Source organism: Nipponia nippon, unplaced genomic scaffold (assembly GCF_047370975.1).
Source record: "Nipponia nippon isolate SJK-2023a ecotype South Korea unplaced genomic scaffold, ASM4737097v1 scaffold_10, whole genome shotgun sequence".
Lineage (NCBI taxonomy): Eukaryota > Metazoa > Chordata > Aves > Pelecaniformes > Threskiornithidae > Nipponia > Nipponia nippon.
The window spans coordinates 641,428-665,541 of record NW_028262291.1 but is presented as its reverse complement, the minus strand read 5'-3'; the positions used below and the strand labels follow the sequence as shown (position 1 = coordinate 665,541).

At 53.0% G+C, this 24,114-nt stretch overlaps 1 protein-coding gene across 6 annotated transcripts; it reads right to left on the bottom strand.

The window, feature by feature from the left end:
- Window positions 1-60: 60 nt before the first annotated feature.
- LOC104011397 (SITS-binding protein-like) lies at window positions 61-22,768 on the bottom strand. Of its 6 annotated transcripts, XM_087739539.1 has the most exons (12): window positions 22,574-22,768; window positions 15,919-16,422; window positions 13,204-13,375; window positions 12,192-12,399; window positions 11,921-12,071; window positions 11,465-11,662; window positions 10,740-11,008; window positions 8,861-8,997; window positions 7,140-7,261; window positions 6,186-6,365; window positions 4,649-4,722; window positions 3,069-3,432 (listed from the first exon to the last, which is right to left on the bottom strand). In XM_087739539.1, exons 2-11 carry the CDS (start codon window positions 16,375-16,377, stop codon window positions 4,696-4,698), a joined length of 1,923 nt encoding a protein of 640 aa, XP_087595665.1. In that variant the 5' UTR covers window positions 16,378-16,422; window positions 22,574-22,768; the 3' UTR covers window positions 3,069-3,432; window positions 4,649-4,695. The 6 variants fall into 6 exon arrangements, with proteins under 6 accessions (XP_087595648.1, XP_087595657.1, XP_009461910.2 ...); XM_087739522.1 differs by lacking the exons at window positions 3,069-3,432; window positions 4,649-4,722; window positions 8,861-8,997 and adding exons at window positions 61-1,298; window positions 8,709-8,809; XM_087739531.1 differs by lacking the exons at window positions 3,069-3,432; window positions 4,649-4,722; window positions 8,861-8,997 and adding exons at window positions 61-1,298; window positions 8,769-8,809.
- Between the last annotated feature and the right edge of the window lie 1,346 nt (window positions 22,769-24,114).

Here is a 24,114-nt window from a genome sequence, read left to right as displayed (position 1 = left end):
GCTTGGTACAGCAGCAGTTTCCACAAACAGACAAGGTGCTGGCTGCTGCCGTTGCTGGCTGGATGAGCCCAGCAGCACTGCCTGCAGGCCAAAACTTGCTCTTCGCTTCCGTCCCAGCTGTCACCTAGACCCTGCCCTCAAATGCCAGCCTTTGAAATCACCCCGTTAACGTACACGTTCACGTCCCATTTATCCATAACTTGGGTTATCAGAGTAGTATATTCTGCCTAAAATCACATTCAGCATGTGGGACATCTGTTTTGCCTCTGGGTACGTTTTCTGCTTGATAGAAGGCGGCTGGTCACACCGGATCCCTCTTGCGCTGCAAGAAATAATTGGAAAAAACCCCATAAAATTGAACGAATGGTGAAAAGCAGTGGCTGGGGCACACAGGAGTTCAGTGCTGAGCGCTGGAGTTTGTATTCCAAGGTGGGCAATCATCCTGCCTGTCCCCATCATGCTCTCTTAGAGCCGCTCCTTTGCTTGATCAAGTCTGTTTGTCTTCCACATAAACCTGCTTCCAATGGACCTGGAATTCACCCTATTTTCTGATTATCCTCAAAGTCGGGCCCTTGCTACCAAAGACGCTCCTGGGGGCCCATACACACAGCATCAGATGAAAGACACCGACAGCGCTTGGCACATGTCATGTCCATGCACCTGAACAGAGCGATCATACTTGGCTTTCCCTGTATATACTTTTATCTTTAAATGCAAAACATCCCGTCTGGTATAAGCCGATATTCGTTTATCTCCTATTCTGGAAAATCCACTCTCTGGCCAAGGCAGCATCTCTGAGCATGGTGCCAGGGACCTTGAATAGCTGGATGTGCCCACCTAAACACACACACACAGACTTCACTGGGAAAACCCTGAAAAGATATAGGTCAACATTCTGCATGGATGTATGTTTGTGCCAAAGCTGTATTTCTGGTATTTTAGAATAACTGTGAGTGATAAGACTCAAACAATTTCTGCTGAAATAAAAAAAAAAAAAAAAAAAAAAGGTTCTTGGAAAAGTGCAAACAGGCTGAAACAGTCTCAAGGAAGAGCGAGCACATGTGGCCAGTGCTGCTCTGAAAGAGGTCAACTGTCCAAAAGCTGCAGCTCCACGGACTGTGGATTTAGGAGGTCTTTACAAACACCGGTACCTCTGCAAGGCTGGCGGAATAATTCCTGAGGACAGTGCCTCCGTCAAACACGCGGGCAGTGCTGGTGTCCATCCATAGATGCCCTTCTCCAGGCAGGTAGATATCTCTCCATGTTTGTCCCTTTTCTGTTATTGGGGCAACCAAGACCTGCAGTGAAAAAAAGAAAGAAAAAAGAAACTTAGGACATGGAGGCTTAGTCAGGACATACCACTAGCTGCGCCAAGCAAACCACAAGGCTGACGGGAGAAGTGAGCAAGCACAGAGATCACAAGTTTGGCTCCTGAGAGTATCCATCCACGCAAGCAGCGGAGGCCAAAGTTGATAAGTGCAAGATTTCCTGAATTACAGTGAGAAAAGATGATGCAGTGGCCGTCGGTTGGCTGGGATTGGGATCATTCCTGCCTGCAGTAGCCCCTAGAGTCTAACTCACTCATATTTTGGAAGACCAGAACTAAAAAAAAAAAAAAAAGACAAAAAAAAGACAAACAAAAAACCCCCCAAAACCATCAGAAATCTGTGTTTCCTACAGATCCAAGCTCCTTCTTCTAGGCTGAGCAGCACAGAGTGGGTGCAGGCAGAGCAGGAGCACGGGCTGGCCAGCACGTCCCAGGCGCTGCAGGTGGGTTCAGGCTCGCACAAAGCAGCTCCTGAGGACGTTTTACGGGATTGCAGTGGGAACTGGTGGCACAGAGTCAGGGCGAGAGACAGCCCTGTGCCACGCGGGGGAGTTGTGGTAGAGTTGGGAATTTCTCTTTTTCTCCCATGACCCCGTACTTGAGATCTGGTTCAGGCAGAGCCTTTGATACGACTTAATCAATGAAGTCAAATATGATCTGGTATGACACCAAGCAGACACTTGCATTTCAATTAGAAATGAACACGTTATGGGGTGGGAGAACAGCTTTAACTCCAGGATGCTAGAAAAGAGAGCTTCAAAAGCCCTCTGCCCAGGGCGGCTCTCCAGGCGACTTAACCCTCCCCTCCCAGCTTTCCTGTCCTGCATTTCGGAGAAGGATTTTGTGTTTCGGCCTCCCAGACTAATTAAGTGTTGCAGGTTACATAAACTCTAGGAGAAACTCAGGTTCAAAATAGTTTATATCGTGTTGTATATCTCAAGCAACAATCACATTTGATTTATCATTCTGTGGACTCAAGGCTCCTTTGGAGATTCAAGAGATTAGCTGCCCGGTGCCCTCCAACGATCATGAAAAATCTCAGCCGGCAGCCTGCGCATATGTGTAATTGCATTTAAAAAAAGAGCATAAAAAATAAAAGCATGAAAAAATTTGCTTTTGGGTCACAAATCAGTGAGCCCCGTTCAGAGAGGAGGCATAAGGAGAAGTGTGCTCTGCTTGCTCCTCCCCGGTGCCCTAGTCAAGGTCATCCAGTCTCCAAAGAATGCTAGAGAGAACTTTTTTTTTCTTCATTTATATGAAAAGAAACCTTTTACATGACTGAAGTTCTCCAGTTGGTGATGGTGGTATGAGGAGAGGGGTCCCTGGGGTCATTTCTCTCCCTACTGAAAAAGAAAAAGCAGCTTCCAGTATTCTGAGGATATTTACTTCTGATAAATTATTTCACTTCAGAAACTGAAAGAGGTTTCCAGGGCCCTAAAACTAAGAGTTTCACAAGAAAAGCAAAGCTTTGCTGGAAAAACAAACAAACAATCAAAAAAAACAAACAAAAAACCCCCAAAACAAACACACACAAAACAAACCACAGAACCAGCTGCTTTGGCTTAAATTTAAATCTTCTTCAACACTGAGGCTTTGATTTGTATTTGTGCAGGTTCACATGATGGGGATGATAGGAAAAAAATTAAAATGCCAGAAAGGCCATTAAAGAAAAAAAAGGCTAAACAGTGAAAACAGAGTATGAAGTTTACGGATCAGTCACTCTTAAACCTATTTCTGAAGGTCCTGGTCAACAGCAGAGAGCAAGCGCTTGGGACTCATCCCTGCATCCCCGCGCCACGCTCCCCAGGCTGCCCGGCAGCATCATCCCAGGGAGACACTGGGGTGTCCAGCACAGTTTGGGGGACACTCTCAGACCCTCTTGGCCTTCATAAATATATTTGGCAGGAAGACCGGGATTCCCCGCCTCTTGCAGCGTCCGCTCTCGCCAGGCAGACGGCAGCGACAAGCAGCGATGCTGCGGCACAGCCACAAAACAGCACGTGCCGACGCAGTTTGCTGAATCAGTGCAACTTGTCTCTTTGCTATTATATTTGAACATGCTTTGCTGGGAGGATTCGATAGCAGTCGGTTCCAATTCCCTTTCCCTGTAGTAGAAATTTGTTCATGAGTGATGCTGGAATACGGCTGTGCAGTGTTAAATCCCATTTCAGGACCTCTGGTCAAGGATCAGAAACTTCCCGGCCGCGGCAGTCCCACACCACCACCTCTCAAAACCGCTTGCACAAGCCCGAAGTTGTTGCTGTCCCATCTGCTCAAAGGCAGCAGAGGGAGATCGGCTGCCCTTCACAGCCAGCAAAAATCTGACATAAAAACTGTTTCTTGAGCACTCTTGCTAATTTGACAGATATATCATCCGGCCTGATTCAGATTGAGCATCTGCTGCCAAGTGATCCAGATTAACGAGATCTGGAAGTAATGAGTGTACAAATCGCAGCCTGAAAATCAGATTTCAAAGCAGGGCTATCCTCCCAGCCCAGAGTTACCCCCGAAAAGCCTGGGGTGCGACTCAGGAGGGGAAAGGCTTCAGCAACAGCACACAGCCAGGTTCATCAGCACCCCGCAGCAGCCGCTCGCGCTGAGGGATGATGTTCAAAAGGTTTATCCCAGTGTCCTAACACTTGTTCTTGCCTCGGCCCATACCGGGACAGAATCGCCCTGTGTATTTTCCAGTAATTTATTATTAATGATGCTCCAAATTGCACCAAAGCCATTTTTGGAGTGCATTTCTATTCTTCCAGCTTCCAAAAACCAGCTTGGAAGTCAAAACATCCCCCATCTGGGCTCTCCCGCCACAAGCTCGGGCTCTTGCACAGACGGGGGAGGAATAAAAACCAAAGTCAGACAAGCTTTTTGCCAGCCTCACATCATGCTTTATCAGAAATGCTTGGCCCTAACAAGTTTACGGAGCAGACATCACATTTTACCGTATTTTAGGAGCTTTCAGCCAAGCCATAACTTTGTGCCTCCTGGGAGACAGGACTGAAGCGGCTCCGAACTTTTCCCCCCCTCTCCGTGTTTGCGTTATTTTGCTGGGAATCTCGCCTCACTAACGCAGACCACATTTCTGCCTTGGCCGATTCAATTGCATCAGGGATTTTTCAGTTCAAGTGATTTTGGGGGAAAGAACTAAGCTCTAGCTTGCTCCCAGTTATAACCAGTTACCACCATTACTGCCCAGACGTGTGCTCTGCAGCACGCTGGGGCAGCAGAAACGCCTCAGCTCCCTCCAGCCTCTGCGCTTGCACAAAACCGCTCTTAAATTCATTTGTGCCAAGGATTTGTATTTTAAAAACATCCCACCTGGTTATTTGAGCGCTCTACTTTTTAAGCAGCAGCAGAAAGACATTTTAGCAATCTTCTGCAGTGAAAGTGCCCTTTAAAAAAAAAAAAAAGCCCTATAAATTGAAACTGCAGAATTTGTGGTAAGAAACTGAAGCTTGGAAATCAGGTGTTGCGATATCTGTTGGAGGTTGCAAACAGAGCCTAAAAAGATAACTCTGCGGCACAAGATGCTTTTGTATTAAAACAAGAAACAAACTCCTATTGAGCTTTGCTTTGGGGTTTCGGATATTTAGGGAGACGATGTCGTCATCGTTAACAGCATCCCCACGTAGAGACAGCCCAACACGCTGCAAAATGAATGCAGTAGCATGAACAGAGGATTATGCTTTTAATGAAAAAAGACGACCCAAACCTGTAGGAACTGCCGAAATCTTGAGCTCTGGGATCCTGCACCCAGGCAAGGCAGAAGGACAGAGATAAAGTGATGCCACCGCACAAAATAAAAACTGCCTTCACAAAAATGGGAGGGTGAGGCACAATTTTGTTTAAGAAAAGTCTTTTTCAGAAGGCCTGAATTGCCTTTCTAAGGCTTTTTTGATTTAAAGCAGCCATAAATCACACTATACATCATGCCATCTATGTGCTAAAACAAACATTTCACAAGCTGTAACGGGAAGAGAGGGATGCATTTGCAGGGAGGGCGGCAGGAGAAGCTCCCCCCTACACAAGCCACAACCAAAGCGTGACACCACCAGACTTGCAGGGAGTACTTACAGCTGAAATCACCGAAATCTGAACAAGCAGGGGAAAAAAGAAAACTGGGGGGAAACAGATGCCAGCCACATTTAGATCTCTACTAGGAAAATGGATAAAAACATCAATCCATTTTCAACGTGCCACAGATCTCGACAGCATTCGCCTAACTTGCTGTAGCCTTATGAATTAGATGGGCTCAGATCTGATGGGCTCCATTCACAACACCCCGAGGGGCTGAATAAATCCTCACTATAGCTGCCAGCGGGGTAAAATATGGATTCAAGTGAGTAAATCCCATAGGCAACACGTGGATGGGCGAGCTCAACTGGGACATTGACGTGAGCCTGAAGTGGGGCCCCAGGGTCTGTGCTCGCTGATGCTCCCCTCTGTTCTGGGTTGCATTTGATTAGAATCGAAAAACCCCAAAGCGGGGCTGGAGAGGACCAGGGAGCTGCATGTTGTGCTGCTCCTTGGCTATCGCGGGCTGCAGCTCCAAGTAAGAGCCCGAAAAGAGGGGGAAAACGAGCAACGCTGGCCGTCAGGAGGTGTCTTCCGGCAGAAAGGACTGAAAAATACCCTGATATTAAAAATTGAAAGGAAAAAAAAAGGTCTTGCTGACTCTTCATTTTGAATAACTTGCAAACCTGAAGGAGCCAACAGGGTCCCATCAGCCCTTTGGTTTCACGCAGCCTCTACACCAGCGCTGCCTTCGGGTAGGAGGCAAGGGTGGGTGAGCGCAGGGGCCGCCGTGTTTGCCCCCCGTTACCCTCTGAGGGCATTCGGTCCCCGTATTTCCTACCTCATCTCCAATGAGAAATTCATCCTCTATGGTAAAAGCGGCTGGATCCGTGGGACTGAGCCACCACGCCGGCCGGAAGATGGGGTACCCCAAGCGACGCCATTCCTCGCTGTATTTTATGAGGAGTGGCACAACGAAGTCCCGGTGCCTCTGTATGCATTGCCGGGTAAGATTCAGGACCTGCAGGGTGGGAGAAGAAAAAGAAACCCATGACAAGTCCTTCACCCAATAAACAGCAAAGCAAGCAGAAAAAAATTAAAAAAAAAATATATATTCCCTTGGGAAGACAGATTACCGAATTGCAATGTCCCGATCAAGTTATGACAGCTAACAAGGTGCAAACAGGGTTGATACAGTGGATTAATTCCCATCTAGATGTGAAGGCTGGGGACAGCGGCTGGCAGGTGATGGCCGCTGGGCTGTTGATGTCTTTAACCAAAGCAATGAGCTCTTTTGCTGCTGGCAAAGAGATTTAATGACATTTCCCCCTGTGCCCCTGATTTTAAGAATCGCTCTCCCCTTTATTGCCCTGAAGGTGACATCCCTGGGAAAATGCCTCCAACTGTTTAAAAAGATTTTGACTGCGAATCTGCAGGTTCACTCTACTGCAGATATTAACTATTTGATCGAACTATAATTAAACAACTCCAGCAGCAAAAGGGAGGGAGACACGGGACGATTGCTGTCATTTCTGCAGGCGTTGCGGGTACCGGCCCTGTGGTTGCACAAAGCTGTGAAGTATAAAGCCACAAACACGTTGATTTTGCAGCAAAAATGCTGCTGAGCGCATACAGCGACCTGGTTGCTGGGGCAGAGAGGAGAATTTTGTGGGCAGCAAGAACAGGACAGTGATTTTTAGCCTCAGCTTTCCCCAGTAGGGCTCTTAATGGCTTTTGGGGGTTTTTGTCATATAAGGGGCACTGTGTCCTCCTCTGCGGGCAGGAGGGTACGTACCCAGGCGTCGCAGCAGAGCCAGGGCGGGGTGCTGAAGGCCATCACGGGGAGAAACGTCACAATCTGCAGCCACCGCACGTACAGCTCCGGGTCCCCGGGGGCGTCACCGGCCAGGCTCCCTCCTGCCCGGGACAAGGAGCTGAGTGAAGCTGCTCGGGGGCATCGCATCGCGGGATGACTCCCAAGCGACCTGCTCTCCACGTTGCCCATTGCAAAAGGAGCCAAATTCTCCCCACCCATATTTTTCTTCCTTGGGCACCATCAGCAAACGGCAATCAGACGTCCATCTCTGGCCGTTTTAGGACCAGACACGCTAGGGATGATGCCTGAGGAGTTTCTACATTTTAGAATGGTAAATCCCCCATTGTAAAAAGGGATTTCTCTCCTGCAAAGTGTTGGGAAAACGCTGGACTCTCCCACCACTTTGACGTGCAAAGATGAAGCATCGCAGGAAAACGCTCCTGTAATTTGGATCCCTTCAAATTCATAATGAAAAGTGGTGGAAAAGCAGAGTATTGCCAACTAATTAATCAGACACATGTCATGGAAGGGGATTCCGATTCCCCTCTGAAACACCAGAGAGGGGCTTGGGAAGGACAGGAGAGGGTGGGATGGGATGGGACAGGGAAATGAAGCCCTTGGGGCTGGATCGTCCCTAGGAGCCATCACTCTGAAAATCCAGCACAGCTTCCCCTAGAAATGGCACAAAAAACCCCAACGCCGAGGGCTGGCCCAAACCATCCGCAAAGCCCCGTTTCCTCAGAGGCTTCTCCCATCCCGAGCGGCGCCACGCACCACTGCAGCGCCCGAGCGGCGGGGACGCAGCCCGACGGCCCGCTCGCCCCCGCAGCGAGTGCCGCCTGCCACGAGCCCCGCCACGCAGGGTGAGCTGCCCTCTCCTCCAGCTCGCCTGAAGGAAGCCAAGGGATTCAGCATCTCTTCTGGGAGGAAACTGGCATGCTGTGACTGCCTAAGCCTTGTTTTCTAAGGAAAACTGGCTAAAAATAGAGGCCAAATTGAAAAAATTGCTCAACCACCCCCTTTTTCCGGGCTGTCTTTGCAGCTCCGCGCTCTGGGTCTGACACTTCACGTGCAGCCTCTGGTGGTTTGGGGAATGTTTTAAACACAAATAACCCGGTCACCTCCAAGAAGAGGGGGAAAGCGAACTGCTTGGCCCCAATTAAAGGATTGTTTCTCAACTTTTATACTGTTTTTATTTAAGGATTTCTCAAGCCATCGTGCTTTGGAGCAGAAACGCAAACTTGGAGCAGGGCTGCTGGTGTTTTAGGAACATCTGTGTCCCGGCCAGGAGCCCGAGCATGCCGTTCCCTGCCTGCAGGCTCCCTCCTTCCTTTTGCGGGGTGGGTTTTAGCTCAAGCAGAGCTGCGAGAGGTGGCGAGCCGCCCTCCGCCTGCGGTTAAGGAGCTCTGCGAAGGGCGTCCCCAGAGACCTGACTGCTTCTGGGGCTGCCTAATAAAATTTACAACGTGTTTTTTTGTTTTCAATTCCTCAGTCGATTCCCTAGTAACATTCAACCCAATCAAGTCGGCACGGCAGAAAACTGGGTACCGGGAGCAAAGTGCTTCAAGCCTTCATGTAGCACACCTACGCCAGATAGCGCCAACGCACCTCCCGCGCTCCTCTCGCCTGAACAACTGCTGCAAAAGTCTCTGCAGAAAAGCCAGAAACAGGGGAAAAAAAAACAGAAAAGAAATTATTACCTACTGCATCAGGGATGAAGAAGTTGTAGCCCAAGAGGCTGTAGTGCAGCACGGAGGGAATAACCCCCTTCAGCCCAGCGTGGCTCCAGTCGGAGCGCAGCGGGCTCATCTGGATGAAGAGCGGTAGATGGCTGGATCTGGGGAAACAAGCACAAACCCAGCGTTTTTAGATGGCTCACAGGAGCCAAAGCTCTCCAATGCCTGGCTGCCTTGGCAGTCGCTGTGGTCAGATACGGGTTTCTCCAACCACTTGGCACCTCTGTTGGAGGGAAATCAGTGCTCCCCAATACCGCTCCCACCCACTGCGTCTGCCCTGCCGAGTTTGACAACCCCAGTCCCCCTGCTTCTTCCCAAATCCTCCATTCAAAGCTTTCCTTCTCCTGGCTTGATCTGGTGAAGACCACAAGTTGGTAGCCCACCTTGATGGCAGCACAGCCACGCTCTGGGCTGTAGCCATTTTCTTGCTACTTCTCATATGGCAGCACCGACGCTGGTGGGAAAACACTCGCAAAAGACGCTCCCGTGGCACCGGCCGGCGCACCCCAACAGCACCCTCAGCCCCGGGCCCATGCGGCGCCCCAAACCCGAAGCACGAACCTCCTTGCGACACGGATGGCCCGGGGGCACGTCCCGCAGGGAGGATTTCTCCTTCATGGCTTTCATTTGTGCTCATCTGTTTCGCACTGAGCAGCCATCATTCCTGACAGCAGATTTAGCTATCTGCCAGACGAAAACATTATTTTCCCTGGGGTGTTTGGGGTTTTTTTATTATTTTTTTTTTCCCCCAGTAGCATTTCTATGCCTTGGGTTTACTTGTGGGGGCAGGGGATCATGTCGCCAAGCAGCCTGGTGCAGGAGACTGTTTCTGGAGGACAAAAAGGGTCAAATCTGGACCTTCATGATGAGCTTTGGCTTGAAAAACGGTCTGGAGCTCATCTAACCAAGGGGGATTTTTGGTCTGAGCCTGCTTGCTCCTAGCGTTTGGTTTCCTCCTCAACCTCCCACCCGTTTGCTGACTCCCCAGAGGTCTCCCAGGGAGATTTTTTCATCTTAGGAGGTGGTAAGGCTGATGCGATGGGTTAATGAAACACTTCTGGTATGGAAGCTGCCCACCAGGAAAGGTATGATCCTGGGCGGACTGAAAAATGGTTAGAAAAAGGGCTATTTCCACGACTCTGGTTTTGGCAGATGGCTGAGTAAGAGCCCGTCACCACCTCGGCATGTGCAACTTCGCTTTTTCTTTGAAAACAAACCATTTTGAAGTTGTCTTCTCATGCAATTTACCATCAGTGCCTCATCCACAACATAAGTCATTTTGCAAACAGCCTGCATATCCCTTTGCATCTGCCAAACATAAAACTAATGGGAAAAAAGAAAAGTAATAGTTTTCAGGACCTCCAAGCAAAGGCTCTCGAGGCATGTCACAACTGCTAATTAATAAGTTAACCCTGTGGCGGGCTGTGCAAGCATGGAAAGTCAGAAAGCTACAGTTGTCTGACACCACAGGCAATTACCAACACAGGGATTTGGCCAAGACTCCAGGGTTCACCTCCTGCAGGAGGGGCAGCGACCTGATGCTTGAACGGCCATCAATGACAAGATGCATTCTTATTGTATCTGGCATTAATGCATTTAAGCATTTTTATGCTCTGAGACCTTAAAAAAAAAAAAATTAAAATGCTCCGAAAGAGAGAGGAAGAGGAGACATGAGAGTGACCCCTCACTCCCTATTGCCCTAGGCCACCTCCACGCTGCTTCCCTGGGTGCTGAGCGGTGTCTTGGCATCCCACGGGCATATTTAAAGCATCACCTCGACCATCTCCCCAAGCAGCTCGCGCAGCCGTCGGCTCCAGCAACGCCTCTCCTCCTTGGTACCCACCTGGCACCAGCGCTGATGACAGTGGCATTTCCCAGTGTTGCCAGCGCCGCCGCCAGTGCCCCCGTGTATCGGTCGCCCGCCAGCTCGGCGGGAGGCGGGACAGCTTGCTCCGGGAAGGCATTGCCCTCGGCGCCCTCGAAGACCACGTACGCGGCCCCCATCGCCTGCCGCAGGCGCCGGGCTCGTGCCAGGTACCAGCTCAGCGCCGCCTCGCTGGTGACGTTCAGGCGGGCGCAAAGCCGCCCCTTCCACGTGGTCAGCAGCGGGATCTGCGGCAGAGGAGGAAAGCTTCTGTCAGACCCATAAACCACCCCACCAACCCCAGGGAGCGAGGCTGGAGGGTGCCTGCTCTGCCCTCATCCCGCCCTGCCGCAGTTTGCACCGTCGCGGTGCAACGCATGAAAGTGTAAACCCTCCCTCAACGCCCCCCCAATCCCCGAGTTGATGGCAAATTGGCATATCATTAAAGTGACTGCAAAAAAGGGAATTGGAGGGATTTTCTGAACACCGGCAACTTTTAAAAATATCTTTTGGTAAGCGGATATTTGAAAGCTGTTTCCTTATGAAACAGGAGAAAAGCTGCTCCCCCAGGCATCACTTTGCACCCGTAGGGTTTGCCCCCAACACAGGAGGATCAGGTTGTGCCCCTCTGTGGGCATTCATTCAGCTTTAATTTTGATTTCAGGTTGAGCAGCAGGTTCAGGGGTTGGCGGAGGGTCTCGTACCGAGCAGCCCCCGAATCGGGGCTGCAGGCTCAGCCAGTAGCTCGCCGCCTCGCCGTCCCGCAGCGAGCGCAGGAAGAGCGGGGAGGCGATGCTGGTGTACGGGGACAGCGTGATGGAGAGCTGCAGCGGTTTTATCAGGGAAGGGTCCCAGGCACGGGTCAAGTCGTGCCTCTTCCTCCGCTCCGAGGGCACGTGGTCCTGCGGGGAAGGAAAGGCAGAAAAAGGTGTTTTGTAGGAGTGGCAAAGCCACCGAGCACCGGCTGCTCGGTGTCACCGCCTGCGTGGGGTGACACCCCAGACGGAGCATCGCTTCTCAGGGAGGGAAGGCTCACCCCGCCACACACAAAACAGGTGCGTTTGCATTTTACAGGTAAGGATTTAACAGTGCTGAGAGCAGGGCCGATGGCAGCTCTCTGATTGCCTTTCGAGCCCAAAGGCCGGCAGGATGCGACGTACCGCGGCGGCGAGGATGGCGGTGCAGTGCTCCCCCAGGGCCAGGACCCCCTCCTGAAGACGATGCCGCTTCAGTCTCTTGGCCAGCGACCTCAGACCTCGTTTTATCTTGGCAGCCGAACCCGCCGGGCCGTAATACCGCCAGATCGGAGACCTGCGTGGTGGAAAGAGCCGGGAGGGTTTGCACCTTGTGCCGGCACGAGATGCTCGGGACAGCGACTGGGACAAGGGCTTGGAAAGCAGGCCGGTAGCCAGGCGGGAAGGAGCATCTCACCCCAGGAGGGCGGTATCCGGCAGCGCCCGTGCCTGCCCGGTGAGCTGGCTGCCCACGTGCCGGTGGGCAGCCGCGACGTCCGGGCTGACGCAGAGGAGGTAGCGCAGGGGCACCGCGGCTCTCCCCGCCGGCGTTTCCAGGCAGAAGTGCCTATTGCTCTCCAGCGAGAGGAAGAGGGGCACGTCGGGTGCCACTGTCACTGTCACTCCTTTGGGGAGAGAAGAGGAAAATGGTGTCTCGGCAGGCGCCTGGCTCCTCTCAGTCCTCGCACCAGTGGCCACAGGGACAGGGATGTGCGGGACAGAGCTTAACTGGAACCAGGACCTCCCGGCTTGATCCCAGCCACAGATCCGGCCACGCAATCACATCCCCACTCTCTGCTTCCCCTATTCCCTTTTAAGCTCCAAAATGCCTTTCAAGAGCTGGATTTGCTCCATTTCTTGCCCTTTTGCTCTGCATTCAGCTTAGGCAGCGCCTTCAGCTTCATCAATGCGGGGCAGCTGCAGATCAATTGATTAATTTGGGGAATACCTGAACTTTGGCATTCTGCAGAATAATCCAAATATCCACCCAAAAACGACAACAACAACTAAACCCGTGCCCGCATCCAGCGCCCCATAGCAGTGTCAGGGACCCGCGAGCTCACGGCGAAGGCACTGGAATGGAGCTGGAGGGGGCGGCAGTGGACACAGATCTCTGCTTAAAAAAAAAAATACACCAAGAGCCCGGGATTTTCCTGGGGTGACTTGGGCTAACCCCATCCTCCCGCGCACGGACTTGTAAATGCAGCTCAGGTGCGCCGAGGTTTACTATCAGGGCCTTTTCCGCAGGGATGAGGCAGTGTGGGATCTGTCCCTTGTGTCCTGCTGCCAGTTGTCATTCATTTATAGGATATTTTAATCTCTGAAACATCTACCCTGCTCTTAAACTAGTTGCTTTATAGATGGGGAGAGGGATGGAGACACACAGGGATTAAAGCAATAGGACATTGGACAGGGAAGGATGCGATTACCTGTCGAGCCTAAAAAGTATCGCTCTGAAACAGGCCCGTAGCCAGCTGGGTTTTTGCTGAAGTCGCCGCTAACGAAGGGCTGCGCGTGGCTCTCGGCGCCGTTGAGCGGCCAGCGCTGGGCGCGGACGCTCGCCCCTCCGTACCAGGAGACGTTGGCCATGGAGAAGCAATCCTGCAGCCAAGAGAGCGTCATCAGACGGTGAGAAATGCCTCGGGGGAGGATGAACATGCGAATAGTTGCGTTTGGAGAGGCAAAACCCCTGCATGTGATTCCAGTGTTGTCAGAGCAGCCGTGGGACAGGTCTTTTCCCATGAAGAAAAATCCCAGACCCATGAGGTTTTATGTTTTATGCAAAAAGCAGTGGGTGCTCACTCTTTGCTTTCTGCATCTGACCCGGTAGAAGATACTTGGGTTTAAGTTTTTCCTCCACAAGAACAAGAGCTGGGCTTCCAGGTACAAAAAAAAAATGCTGAAATTCTGTCTGACCACTTGATTTGTCAGCCTGCAGTTTATTAAAGTTATCAAATGGTGTAAGAGTAGGAAGAGGAAAAAAAAATTGTAGCAGGATTCAGTAGTGCAAGTTATGCGCTTTGTTTACCTTGAAGAACAAAAAAAAAGTCTTAACTTGGTAATTAAAGCCAAAGCCAACAATTTTTCTTCCTCTTCCCCTTACGCATCTGCCTGTGCCTGTGTGCAACGCAGAGCCAGGCAGAGGAATAGAAACATCCCACCAGGGGATTAAAACTCCTGTACCTTAAAAATTATGGTTTCCTTTAAAATAAAATAAAAAGACAAGACATCTTCCCCAAAGCCTGCCAGTTTCAGGTGAACTTAAATAAAATAAAACTGCCATGAAGCAGCCTGGTGATCCAGGGGTAACTCCCCCGCCCGGTTACACTTCTGCACCCAGCCACAGTTACCGAACGTTAACGGGGCTTTGAGTTGCTGGTGAGAAGATGCTGAAAACCGCGTAAGCGAAGAGGCCTCGCGGGTGCGTGTCGCTGCAGGACAAGGGTGACAACGGAGGCGGAAAATTCAAGGCAGCGGCTTTAAAATGCAGTGACGGCGCTTTCACAAACCCAGCTTGGACAAAAATCTGTTTATTTCTTAAGAAATAAACCTCTCCTAGCTACTTTCTGCAGTGTTTCTGGGGTGAATTTACAACCTGAATTTGCTGCTATCCCCACCTGCGTGCACGCAGGGAGATTTTAACCCCGTTGTGAGCGCTCATCCCAATAGCACCAGCGTCCCTGGGGTGACTGGTGGGTTTTCTGCTCTCTCCCAAGGCAAAGCCTCCCTCTTCCCTGGGGGCTGAAAATAAAAAGCACTTCCCTCAGCGAGACTGAATCAGTTTGGGTATTTGGGGCACTTCTCCTAGGGCTGAGGGGGCGGCGGAGCAACAAGCCATCTCCAAGAGCTGCTGGTCCCGGGGCCATCCCCATCCCTGCCCACCTCCTTTCAGAAACCATCAATTTTCGCTTCAAAGCCTCTAAAACTTCCCCCTTTCTGCCAAAGCGGGGGATCAGCGGGGCTTAGCGTCCCGCGTGACTTCACACGCGGGGACGGGCTTCCCCGAAAGCCCGGGGGCTTGGTGCTGCGGGGGGAGGCTGGGACGGGCAGAGGGGGACCCAAGGGCCTCCCAGCTCCACACAACCGACGTTCGCCCCGGCCCCGCTGCCGAGGCGCGGGCAGCGCTCCCGGAGCCCCGCGCTCGCTCCTGCCGCCGGGGTAACCTCTCTCGGTTCCGTCTCCTGGAGGGGTGGGGAGAGGAGATGTAAATTATTAAAGTGGAAACCCTGGAGGCTCAGAATAGCTGTGCCAGGTGTCAGCTGAACTAGTTACACCAGCTGGGAACGAGGGGGGAAAGCCTGTTCTTAACTCTTGAATTTCACTGGATCACATTTTCCAATAGTTTGGTTTTGGTTTTTTTTGTTTGTTTGTTTGTTTTTTTAAGTGGGAAAAGACCTATTCTATCTTGCTCATCCTCCAACTGCCCCAAACCGACATCAGCAAAGGAAAACCAGCCCCACGCGCAGCGGTTGTGTTCAGGCAACACCTTCCACCGGCCCAAACCGATGTCAACAGGCAATTTACGGCTAAAGGGGAAAAATCCCCCATCCCCGCAGGATCCCATCCCGCTCCTCGCCTGTCCCGAGGGCTCCCCGCATCAGGACACCATGGTCCGATGGGGTTTTTCCTTCCCCCCCCCAAGGCTCACTTTCAGAGTCTGCTTTTATTTAACTGAGGGAGAAAACTGGGAAAGATACAAAAAAAAAAAGCCCTCAAATTTTTGCAGCAGCGGCCATGGATTAATCCCGTCCCGAGAGAGCTGCCACATTGTGTCTGTGGTTGGAAGAGACCTTTCGGAGCTCCTCGCCCGTCTTGCCAACATTGTGATCTTAAGCAGTTATTTATGCAGTCTCTGCATAAACACGATTCTCCCACCCTGGGGTTACCAACGCGGCACCGGGAGGAGGTGGCTGTGGCCCCTCGGTGTTTTGAGGGCTCAGCATCAGAGCACAAGGCTTCCAAAGGGGCTTTTCCCATCTGGGGCCCTCCAGCTACTGGAGGCTTTGGAAGATGGGGTGCCCCCGACCGTGGTGCAACCCCATAATCGTGCTGGGAAATTGTGCGTTCAGGCCAGATCCTCCCCGCTTTGGCTCGTTTTACCTCAAACGCCGCGGTTCAGAGAAGGGCACGGGGGTCCTCGTTACCTTTAGCATAACGTCGGGGCGCAGCGGGGTCCAGCGGACGCCGTAGCACTCGGTGGCAGGGGCTGGTGGGGGCTCGAGGGAGAGCCGGAGCTCGGCATCCTCCTCCCAGGCGTAGCAGAACTGCCCGCCGTCGTGCCAGCAGCGGTCCCGTGGCGGAGGAGGCTCGGTGGCCGGCACGCCGCCCACCGCGATCACTGCCACCGTCCGCCCTGCCGGCAGCGCCCGCAGGAGCAGGGCACCCCGCCGGCGCTCCCACAGCATCCCACCAGCGTGGCCCCGCAGCACCCACTCCTCCGGTGACTGCTCCAGCGCCTGCCAGGAGATGATGCCGATAGTCATGGCGAAGAAGACAGCCACGCCGAGGCAGCCGACAGCACCTTTCCAGGGCTCCGTCATCTCCCTGAAGCCCGAGGTCCAAGCGGCATCGGGGATTTGGCCGGTGGAGCGGGTGAGTGGCATGGTGCAATCGCAGGGGGATGCTCTGGCTCCTCTTTCTCTCCCCTCCTGCAGGAGCACAGGAAAGAAAACCCTCTTCTTGGATTGCTCCGAAAGAATAGTAAAAAAAAAAATTAAGCCGCAACTCTTTTCCCTTTGCAGTAATCTGAAGGTAAGGGAAATCTCTTTTGCAGCCTCCCTCTGCTCACTGCTGCACGGGAGATCCCGCTGCCGGGCTCGGCGCTGGCCGCGATGGCAGCTCAACCGCCAGACCCTGTGCCGGGCGTCAGCTCAGCCCCTTGGCACGGCCGGCGGCATCCGCTCAGCGACGCCGTCCGGGGCCGCGGAGAAGTACACGCGTGGCCAAAAGCCGCGGGAGGGGAGACGGGGCAGCAGCCGACGGGGAGCGGAGCAGCGCTCGAGCCTCTGCAGAGCTTTGGGGTTTTGCTTGGCGAAGCAGTGTAGCTTTGCTTCTCCGTTTGCAAAGCAGCAGTAAATAGCCTGGGGGTGCAGAAAAAAATATTGCAGGGGTGGTTAGAGAGAGGGGTGGAATGCAACACCTGCTTTCCATCCCCCTTCCCTCTTGCCTGTAAAAGTATTTGATTAATGCACAGAGCAGGGAGAAGAATTACCTGCGGGCACGATCCAGTGGGAAGATGCTTTAGCAGCCCCCAAAAGTGGTCAGCGATGACTGAGCACTCAAGCCCCCTTTATTTTTCTGCTTTTGGGCTGGGCAGAAGCTTTTTCTCTTCTTTCCCCAGGGCAGTTTTTCCTACCAGCCACGTCAGAGACCTTTATAGCCGAGGCAACTTGATCCAAACAAACCCAAGAGCGTTATCTAAGATGAGACACGGCATGCTCCCTCCCACCCTGCTCCCCTGCAGGCTGCACATATCCTCAGGTACTTACATTGGAAACAGAGGCAGGAAAATAAAAAAAATAATTTAAAAAAGCATTTATTTGTACAGGACTAATTTTAAAGGGATTTTTTGCAAAGTTATCGAGATGGTTCCGGTTGAGCCCTTACTACACACCTGCAAATCCACACACGAGAAGCCAAAGCAGCAGAATGGGGAGGCTTAGCCCTGCTGTGGCTTTTTTTTTTGTTATTATTATTACTACTACTACAACATTTGGGAGGATTTTCTCCCCGTTTCTACCTCATGCCAAATGCACCCAGAGGCTCCCCTTGGGTCATCCCCAGGGCTGCAGAAATGGGTGCTGCAGGAAAGGGTGCTGCTTGCACCCGAAAGCAGAGCACCCTTGCAGAGGCGAGCAGCCACCTGGGACTGTTGCAATCCCCATCAGTGCAGGAAACTCTGGAAATCTGGGATTTCCATACCCTTTTCCATGCTCCACACACTCATCCTACCCATCTTCCCCCTGCCTGCAGGGAATCAGGGAAGACCTGGATTTTACAAGCAGTATTACAACCTGTTGGCTGCCAACCTATAAAAAAAATAAAATAGAGATTTCAAAGTGTTTCCCCATTCTGCATCCAGGCAAAACCCCCACAACCCCAAGCCCTGAACCCAAAGACAAAAGCACTGCTCCCCCCAGGAGCTGCTGCTCTTTGGGAGGGTCTCAGGACTGCCAAATCCACCAGGAAAATCCTTGGCCGTGGCCCAAATAAGCCCCTGGAGGGGCCTTTCCCACAGCCACCTCCAGGACTAATTTCTCGTTTCAGCTGGGGCAGTACCCAGTATGGCATGGAGGGGAAAATGGGTCGATCACATCGGGACAAGCATCTCCCAGCTGCTGCCAGGGGCTCCAGGGCGGGCAGAAAAGGTCGGATCCAGCATAAGGAGAAAGGATGAGGCAGGCTTCCCCGAAGGCTCGGGGATGAGATGGGGGACAGCCATGTCCATCCAAAAAGGGACCGGGATCACCGGGGAAAACGCTCTCTCCAGCTGCCAGCTTAGAGGAGATGATAGCAAAGCTACAGGTGATGGAGACAGGCTTGGGTGCTAAAGAAAGAGGTCACAACTCTCATGGGACCCTCCAAAAAAAGCTATCAAGGTTATGGAGTGAAAACTAGTTAAAATAAAGGGAAAAACATTAAAAAAAGAAGGAAGAAGGAGTGCTTGAAGAAGCACCAAAGAAGTTACGGGCAGGGTCGCAGGACTTGTGCTGCTCAGCACACCCCACGACCTGGAAAAAGGCAACAAGTAGAAGTTAATAAAATCCCACGGTGATTCAAAGCTGCTCAGCTACAACATAAACCCGAGCCGACTGAATTGGCAGGGTGGGATTTGCCATATGAGGTTTTATGAACCCGTCTGCCCTACTGAGAGCATGGTTTGGCTAAAAAACATACAGAAACAGGGCAGAGGAGATCAGAGAAGCGATCTTTGGGATGGGGCTGTGGTCCCCAATGCGCCAGGAGGATTTAATCCTGCAGTCCAGGGTAGGGAGGGATGGACGGGGATGCGGCAGTAGCCCTAAAAATTCAGAAAAGCTGGACAGGGATCAGTAATTCTCCACTCCTCACCCCAAAATGGGCCGGGGGGGCAGCAACCGATGGGGTTGTCTGGCAGCAGCAGCTCAAGGCAAAGCTCTGTCACACGGCGCACGATTAAATCGCGGCTGCGGGATGGCAGAGGGGCCGCGAATGGCTCCAGGACGGGATTAGAGAAAGGCAGGGACAGTGCGGCTGGTGGCCGTGCCGCTGGCGCGGTGCCGCAGGCTGGGGAGGGGGGGGCTGCGCCCACACGGGATCCCAAGGAAACAGGGATTTTCTTAAAAGCTCTGCAAATAGGTGGCTGCGCGGTTGATTTTGGGCTGAACCCTCTCATCAACTCGTTTTTCTGGGGGCAGAGGAATGGTTTTACTGATTTTCCTGCCCATCACAAGTTGTAGCCCAACCCAGCTCAGAGGAACAGCTTGGAGCCCCGCTGCGCCTCGGTCAGTCTTCCTCAAACCGCCAAGAAAAGACACTTCTCCTTGACCCGTCACAGGAGAACAGACATTTTGGGGCGGTTCGCCTGGTTGCCAGCAAGCCGACCTGCCCCTCTTCTTGCAGAGGCTTTTTTTACACTTTTAAGACTCCTCCTCTGCAAAATGGGGCATCCTTCCCCCTTCCCGACTTTGCAGGTCTGAAAAGACCCTGAGTTTCCCATTTTACATCCAGTGGGGCTTTCCAAGCCCCGTGGATGCCGAGGGCCACGTGTGCCACCTCGGAAGGGCTTTGATTTCCAAACCCTTGAGGGCTCTTGCTGGGGTGGGTGGGATGCAGCTCCTGCAGGCTGCTGGTGGCCAGGGAAGGGGTGGGGTGGGGTGAGCGGCTGGAAATACATTTAACCCCCCAGCATCAATAAGCAGAGCTTGGGAATCAAAGCTTTTTGGTGAAACACCCAGAAGATGGGGACTACGGCTTATTCCCATTGGGATTTAGGATCGGCAGCCCGTAAGAGAGGCTTCCTTTGCAGCATGCCCTGTGGATTGCATACCCATCCTTTTAAAGATCCCGTGGTTACCTTTCAGGCTGGCTGGAAAGACAGAGAGCACAAACGGCCACGTATGTGAGCAGAGGTGGGAAGCACAAGGTTGCACTTGGGAAGGACCAGCCCTTACCATCAATATTTTCTTATGGCCTCAAATCTGCAGCTTCCCAGCAGTATGCCAGGCCTATTGGGGTTTTTTTAATATTTAAAAAAAAAAAGAAGAGAGAAGTGTGGGTTGGCCAAGAACAAAAGGAAACGGGTGGGAGCAGCAGGGCGCCTCCAGGACTTGGCGTCTCTCCTCGGTTTTCCCTAGGGGGGAGCAGCCTCCTCCCCCGGGCTCTGGCCAAGCTCTCATGTGGGGATGGATCCGATGTTACCTTAAAAGCCCACACCCAAAAACCCACTTTTTTTCCATTATATGTACATGCCAGGAGATACAGTGATGCGCCAAAGCAGATTGCCCAAAGCTTGTCAGCACGGATGCACCCATCCTGCTGCCCTCCCCTCCGCCGCGGTACCTACCCATGCTTTATCTGCCGTTCCCTAACCTGGAGGAGATGCCTTGAAAGGCAAACCCAGGGGCAAGCCAGCTGATGCACTCTGGTGGGTGCTTTCCTTCTGCTTTTCTCCCTGTTGCAGTTCCCAGCTTTTCCTTTCAGGGCCAGCAAAAGCCTTTGGCTGTGCCGAAATTCTCCGTGCCTTATAGAGCCTCGAGCTCATTATTAGAGCTAAGCTATTGAACAGTTTAAAAGAAAAAGAAAAAAGGCGATGTAGCTCCTGAAAACCCTAAATCTCAGCCCCAGATTTCCCCTGGAAAGCAATCCTGAATTTCCATGAACTCCCAGGCAACTTTGCAGCTATTTATAATGGCAATAAAATGAGCAGCAGGACTCGCATTGAAAACGTGAGCATATAAATAGTAACGGCATTTGGAAACGACTGCTGGGGACTATTGTCTCTTTCCCACCCTGCGTCGCGTCCGCCTGACCCGGGAGCGCCAGATGGCGGAAGCTGTTTGCACCCACGGCGGCCTGTCCGAGCTTCACGTGCGGTCTCACGTCAGGCAGAGGGGGGCTGGGGGACAGCACGGAGCACCCCGCAGCTATTCAGCTTCCCAAAGTTACCCACGGATGTGTCACAGCAGCCACTCGAAGCAGCTGGAAAGGCGCAGGCTCCAGCTGCCAACACCGGTCGGTGCCGATGGGACGGACACAGCCCCCATGTACCCCTTGTCCCTCCTCTCATCCCAGGCAAAGCCCAATATTTAGGGGACACCCAGGGTGGCAAGAGGGTGGCAGGGACCGAGCCCAACGCACTCATGGTACAAGACTGGCCTAAAATTGCCGATTTGGGAGAGAGGAGCCTGCCGCGCCGAGGAAAGCCACCTTTACTGGGCACTTGCCCTCCTGCCCCCCAGACCCAGAAGCCCCCAGGCACCCAGGGTGGGCACCTTAAAGCCAGGAGACATCACAACACCCAGACAATCTCCATTTTTCTGCTCTGAGCTTAAGTCAAAGCAATTCATTAGAGGAGAGGGTGCACTTATTTTGGGTGTCTAAAAGCAGCACCCGCTTGGAAGAGGCCACCAGCAGCTCCGCTCTCCCCTTCACCCCCAGGAATCAGTCTGGGGCTGCAGCAAGACCAGATCCACACACTACTCCTCTAGGTAAAGCCTTCAGAAAGCTCAAACCCTTGATTTTTAACTAAAAAAAAAAAAGGCATAAAATTGATGATAAAGGCTGCAGCTGCAGAGAAAGCAGCTCCACCCCACCTCCTAGGCTCGTTCTGTGCCCTGTGCTAAGAGGTGATCACATCTCCCACTGAAATCAGCCTTCCCATCCCCACCTAAGCAGGGTTTTATCTTTCTGAGCAAGGCTTTGGCTGCTGGAGCTGAGTCCCAGCCCCTGTGGCTGGCTTAACTTTTGAGGGAGCTCCCCAGAAGGGCAGAGGGTAAGCAGAGGAGCGGGTGCCATAAGGGCTTGAGCGTCAGCGCAAAGAGCTCCTGCTGTCTCGCTCGGCAGGGCTCAACCCGGGTGCAACGTAGGGGAAAAATAGCTGTACGTACTCATCTTGGCCCACAGCTTGCTTCTTCAGTGCGGGCCTTTGCAGACGGGGTTAAAGGGAGGCGTAAGGAGGCTCGGCACGCCAGGGAGCTGCTGGTGGTGATGGGCAGGCGAGGGAGCTTTTGGGAGGAACATTTCTGTCTCATTTACCTCTTCCAAGCCTCCCAGAAATCTGGTAAGCAGGTTTGCAGCCTACCCGCTCGCCAAATTCAATCACTGCCCTGGAGATGCCTTTTGGATGATGAGACCAAAGCTCTTCAAGTTCTCTCTGTAGAGCAGAGCCATCAGAGCCCAGACATCAGGCTCGAAGGGCTGATGGCCCCCGGGTGCTGCACAGCCCTCCGGACACCCACGCATTCCCCAGAGGAGCGGTGTTTTCCAACACCACAGAGGAACACTTGCCCAGAGGGTCCGTACGGGATACCCCAGCTCCATCAGTCTCTCTTTTCTGCGTGGGTTATTAAGCAGCCCTGAAGCCTGGCCCTCCATGAGGATGGGAGGTTTTTTGGAGGTCTCCAAGGCAAACCAAACCACAGCCCTCACCCCCTACGCTCCTGGCTTCCACCCCAAAAATGCCCTTAAACATTACCTTAATGCCATTGTCCTTCTCATTGATCTTCTCACTGTCCTTCTCTCCACAGGGCCAGGCACCCCCAAGGGGCTGCAGAACAGGGGTCTGGGCACCTCCTCTCCAAGGACCCAGCTTTAACTCACCTCCCCGCGCCTCTACAGCCACAGGCTCTGCTCCGAGGAAGGCAGAGACCTTCTTCCTTTTCTGCTTCTTCCTCCTCTCTTGCCCGAGCCCTGCAGAGCCCTCACCACAGGGGTTGAGAGTTTATGGGGCTGCCCCAGTGCATCACCCCCAAGGGCACCTTTAATCCCTGGGTCCCCACAGAGGGACCACCCCAAGGTGCCTCTCCCCACCCACGATGGACATGGCACCCTCAAGACTTTGTACCAGAGAGGGGAAGCTCCGCCAGGAGAGCCACTAAAGGCTTCCCGTAATTAGCAATTAGCAGCCCTGACGAGCTCCCCCTGGCCGCTTGGAAAGCAGCTGAGCCTGATACTAATGAGGTTGCTCACTAATTGCAGCAGGCGAGCAAGGCCAGGCTGCCTCCTGGCCTCGGCAAGGGGGCTGCGGGCTGAAACGCAGGCAGCGACCGCACCGAGCTTTTGGCTAAAAACCTTTCTGCATTCCTTGCGCTATAAAAAAAGCGCTGGGGTTAATTCAGGACAGCGATCCCCGCTGCGCCGAGCGCTCCTCTATTCCCAGAGGCCAGGAGCGCCGGAGGATGCTGTTCCCGGTGGCCGGCTGTGCTTTCTGCTCGCAAGCTGGTCCTCTCTCATTCATCATGGTGAATAATTCATGCCGAATAATTCATGCCGAATAACGTGCGGTTCTGCCGTGCCTGGTGTCGCACCGACCTGGAGCTCGAACCAGCAAGGAAATACAGTCCCTTGGACAAGTCTTGGGGACATCAGGGACTTCAGTGATGTGCTCAAGGACACCCAAACCTCTGTGGCATGGTGGAAAGCTGGAGCAGACGTCCAGCATCCCAATGGGTTTTTAACACCTCTTGAGCCGGGTGGTTAACGTGGCCCCGAGCTGCTGGGTTTGGGGTCAGCGAGCGAGGCTGAAGGCTGCGCCTGCGGAGCTACCGGGCTCGTCTCTCCCCATCCCGGCGGCTTCGCGGCCGGGCTGGCTCTCGGCTGAGCGCGCAGCAGCCAGCTCAGCACCTCCCGAAAGCGGCTCTTTGCCAGCCAGCCCCAAGCAGCCGGGCAGCAAACTCCCGCTCCGGCTGCCAGACCGCAAAACCTCAAGCCCGGCTCGCAGCATTCAGCTTGCTTGGGAACGCCATAAAAAACCCCTAACATTAAAACAAACAAAAAACCCCAGCCCTCGCTTCCCCTTGGCCAGCTCCCCAAGGCTTTAAAGCTCCCAGTTTTGCTCTCGTACGCAGAGCCATGAGCGAACCAGCAGCCCCGGCAGCATTTCCCGCTGCTGGCATTCAGGATTTAATTAAGATGCTGGAAAGGAGCAGTCCCAAATTGCTCTCTTTGCCCGGCCCCTTGACGGGGTTCGTTTTCACCCCACGGGAGGGATGCAGGTCTGCGAATGAAGGTGGGATTTCATGAAACCCTTGGAGAGACAGCCCATGGCAAGCAGCCCCGGGAAACGTCTCTGGGAGCTGTAAGAGGGGAAGGGGTGCCCGTGCGGGTGTCGTGGCGGGGGGGAGCTGGGATAAGCAGCTTCC

Excerpts from the sequence above, each read along its gene's own strand:
- LOC104011397 (XM_009463635.2), bottom strand. The coding sequence starts at position 16,377 with ATGCCACTCACCCGCTCCACCGGCCAAATCCCCGATGCCGCTTGGACC. Across the intron at positions 11,009-11,464 it reads CCCGATTCGGGGGCTGCTCG|ATCCCGCTGCTGACCACGTG; the intron begins GTACGAGACCCT and ends CCTCTGCCGCAG. Across the intron at positions 1,299-6,185 it reads AATTTCTCATTGGAGATGAG|GTCTTGGTTGCCCCAATAAC; the intron begins GTAGGAAATACG and ends TTTTCACTGCAG.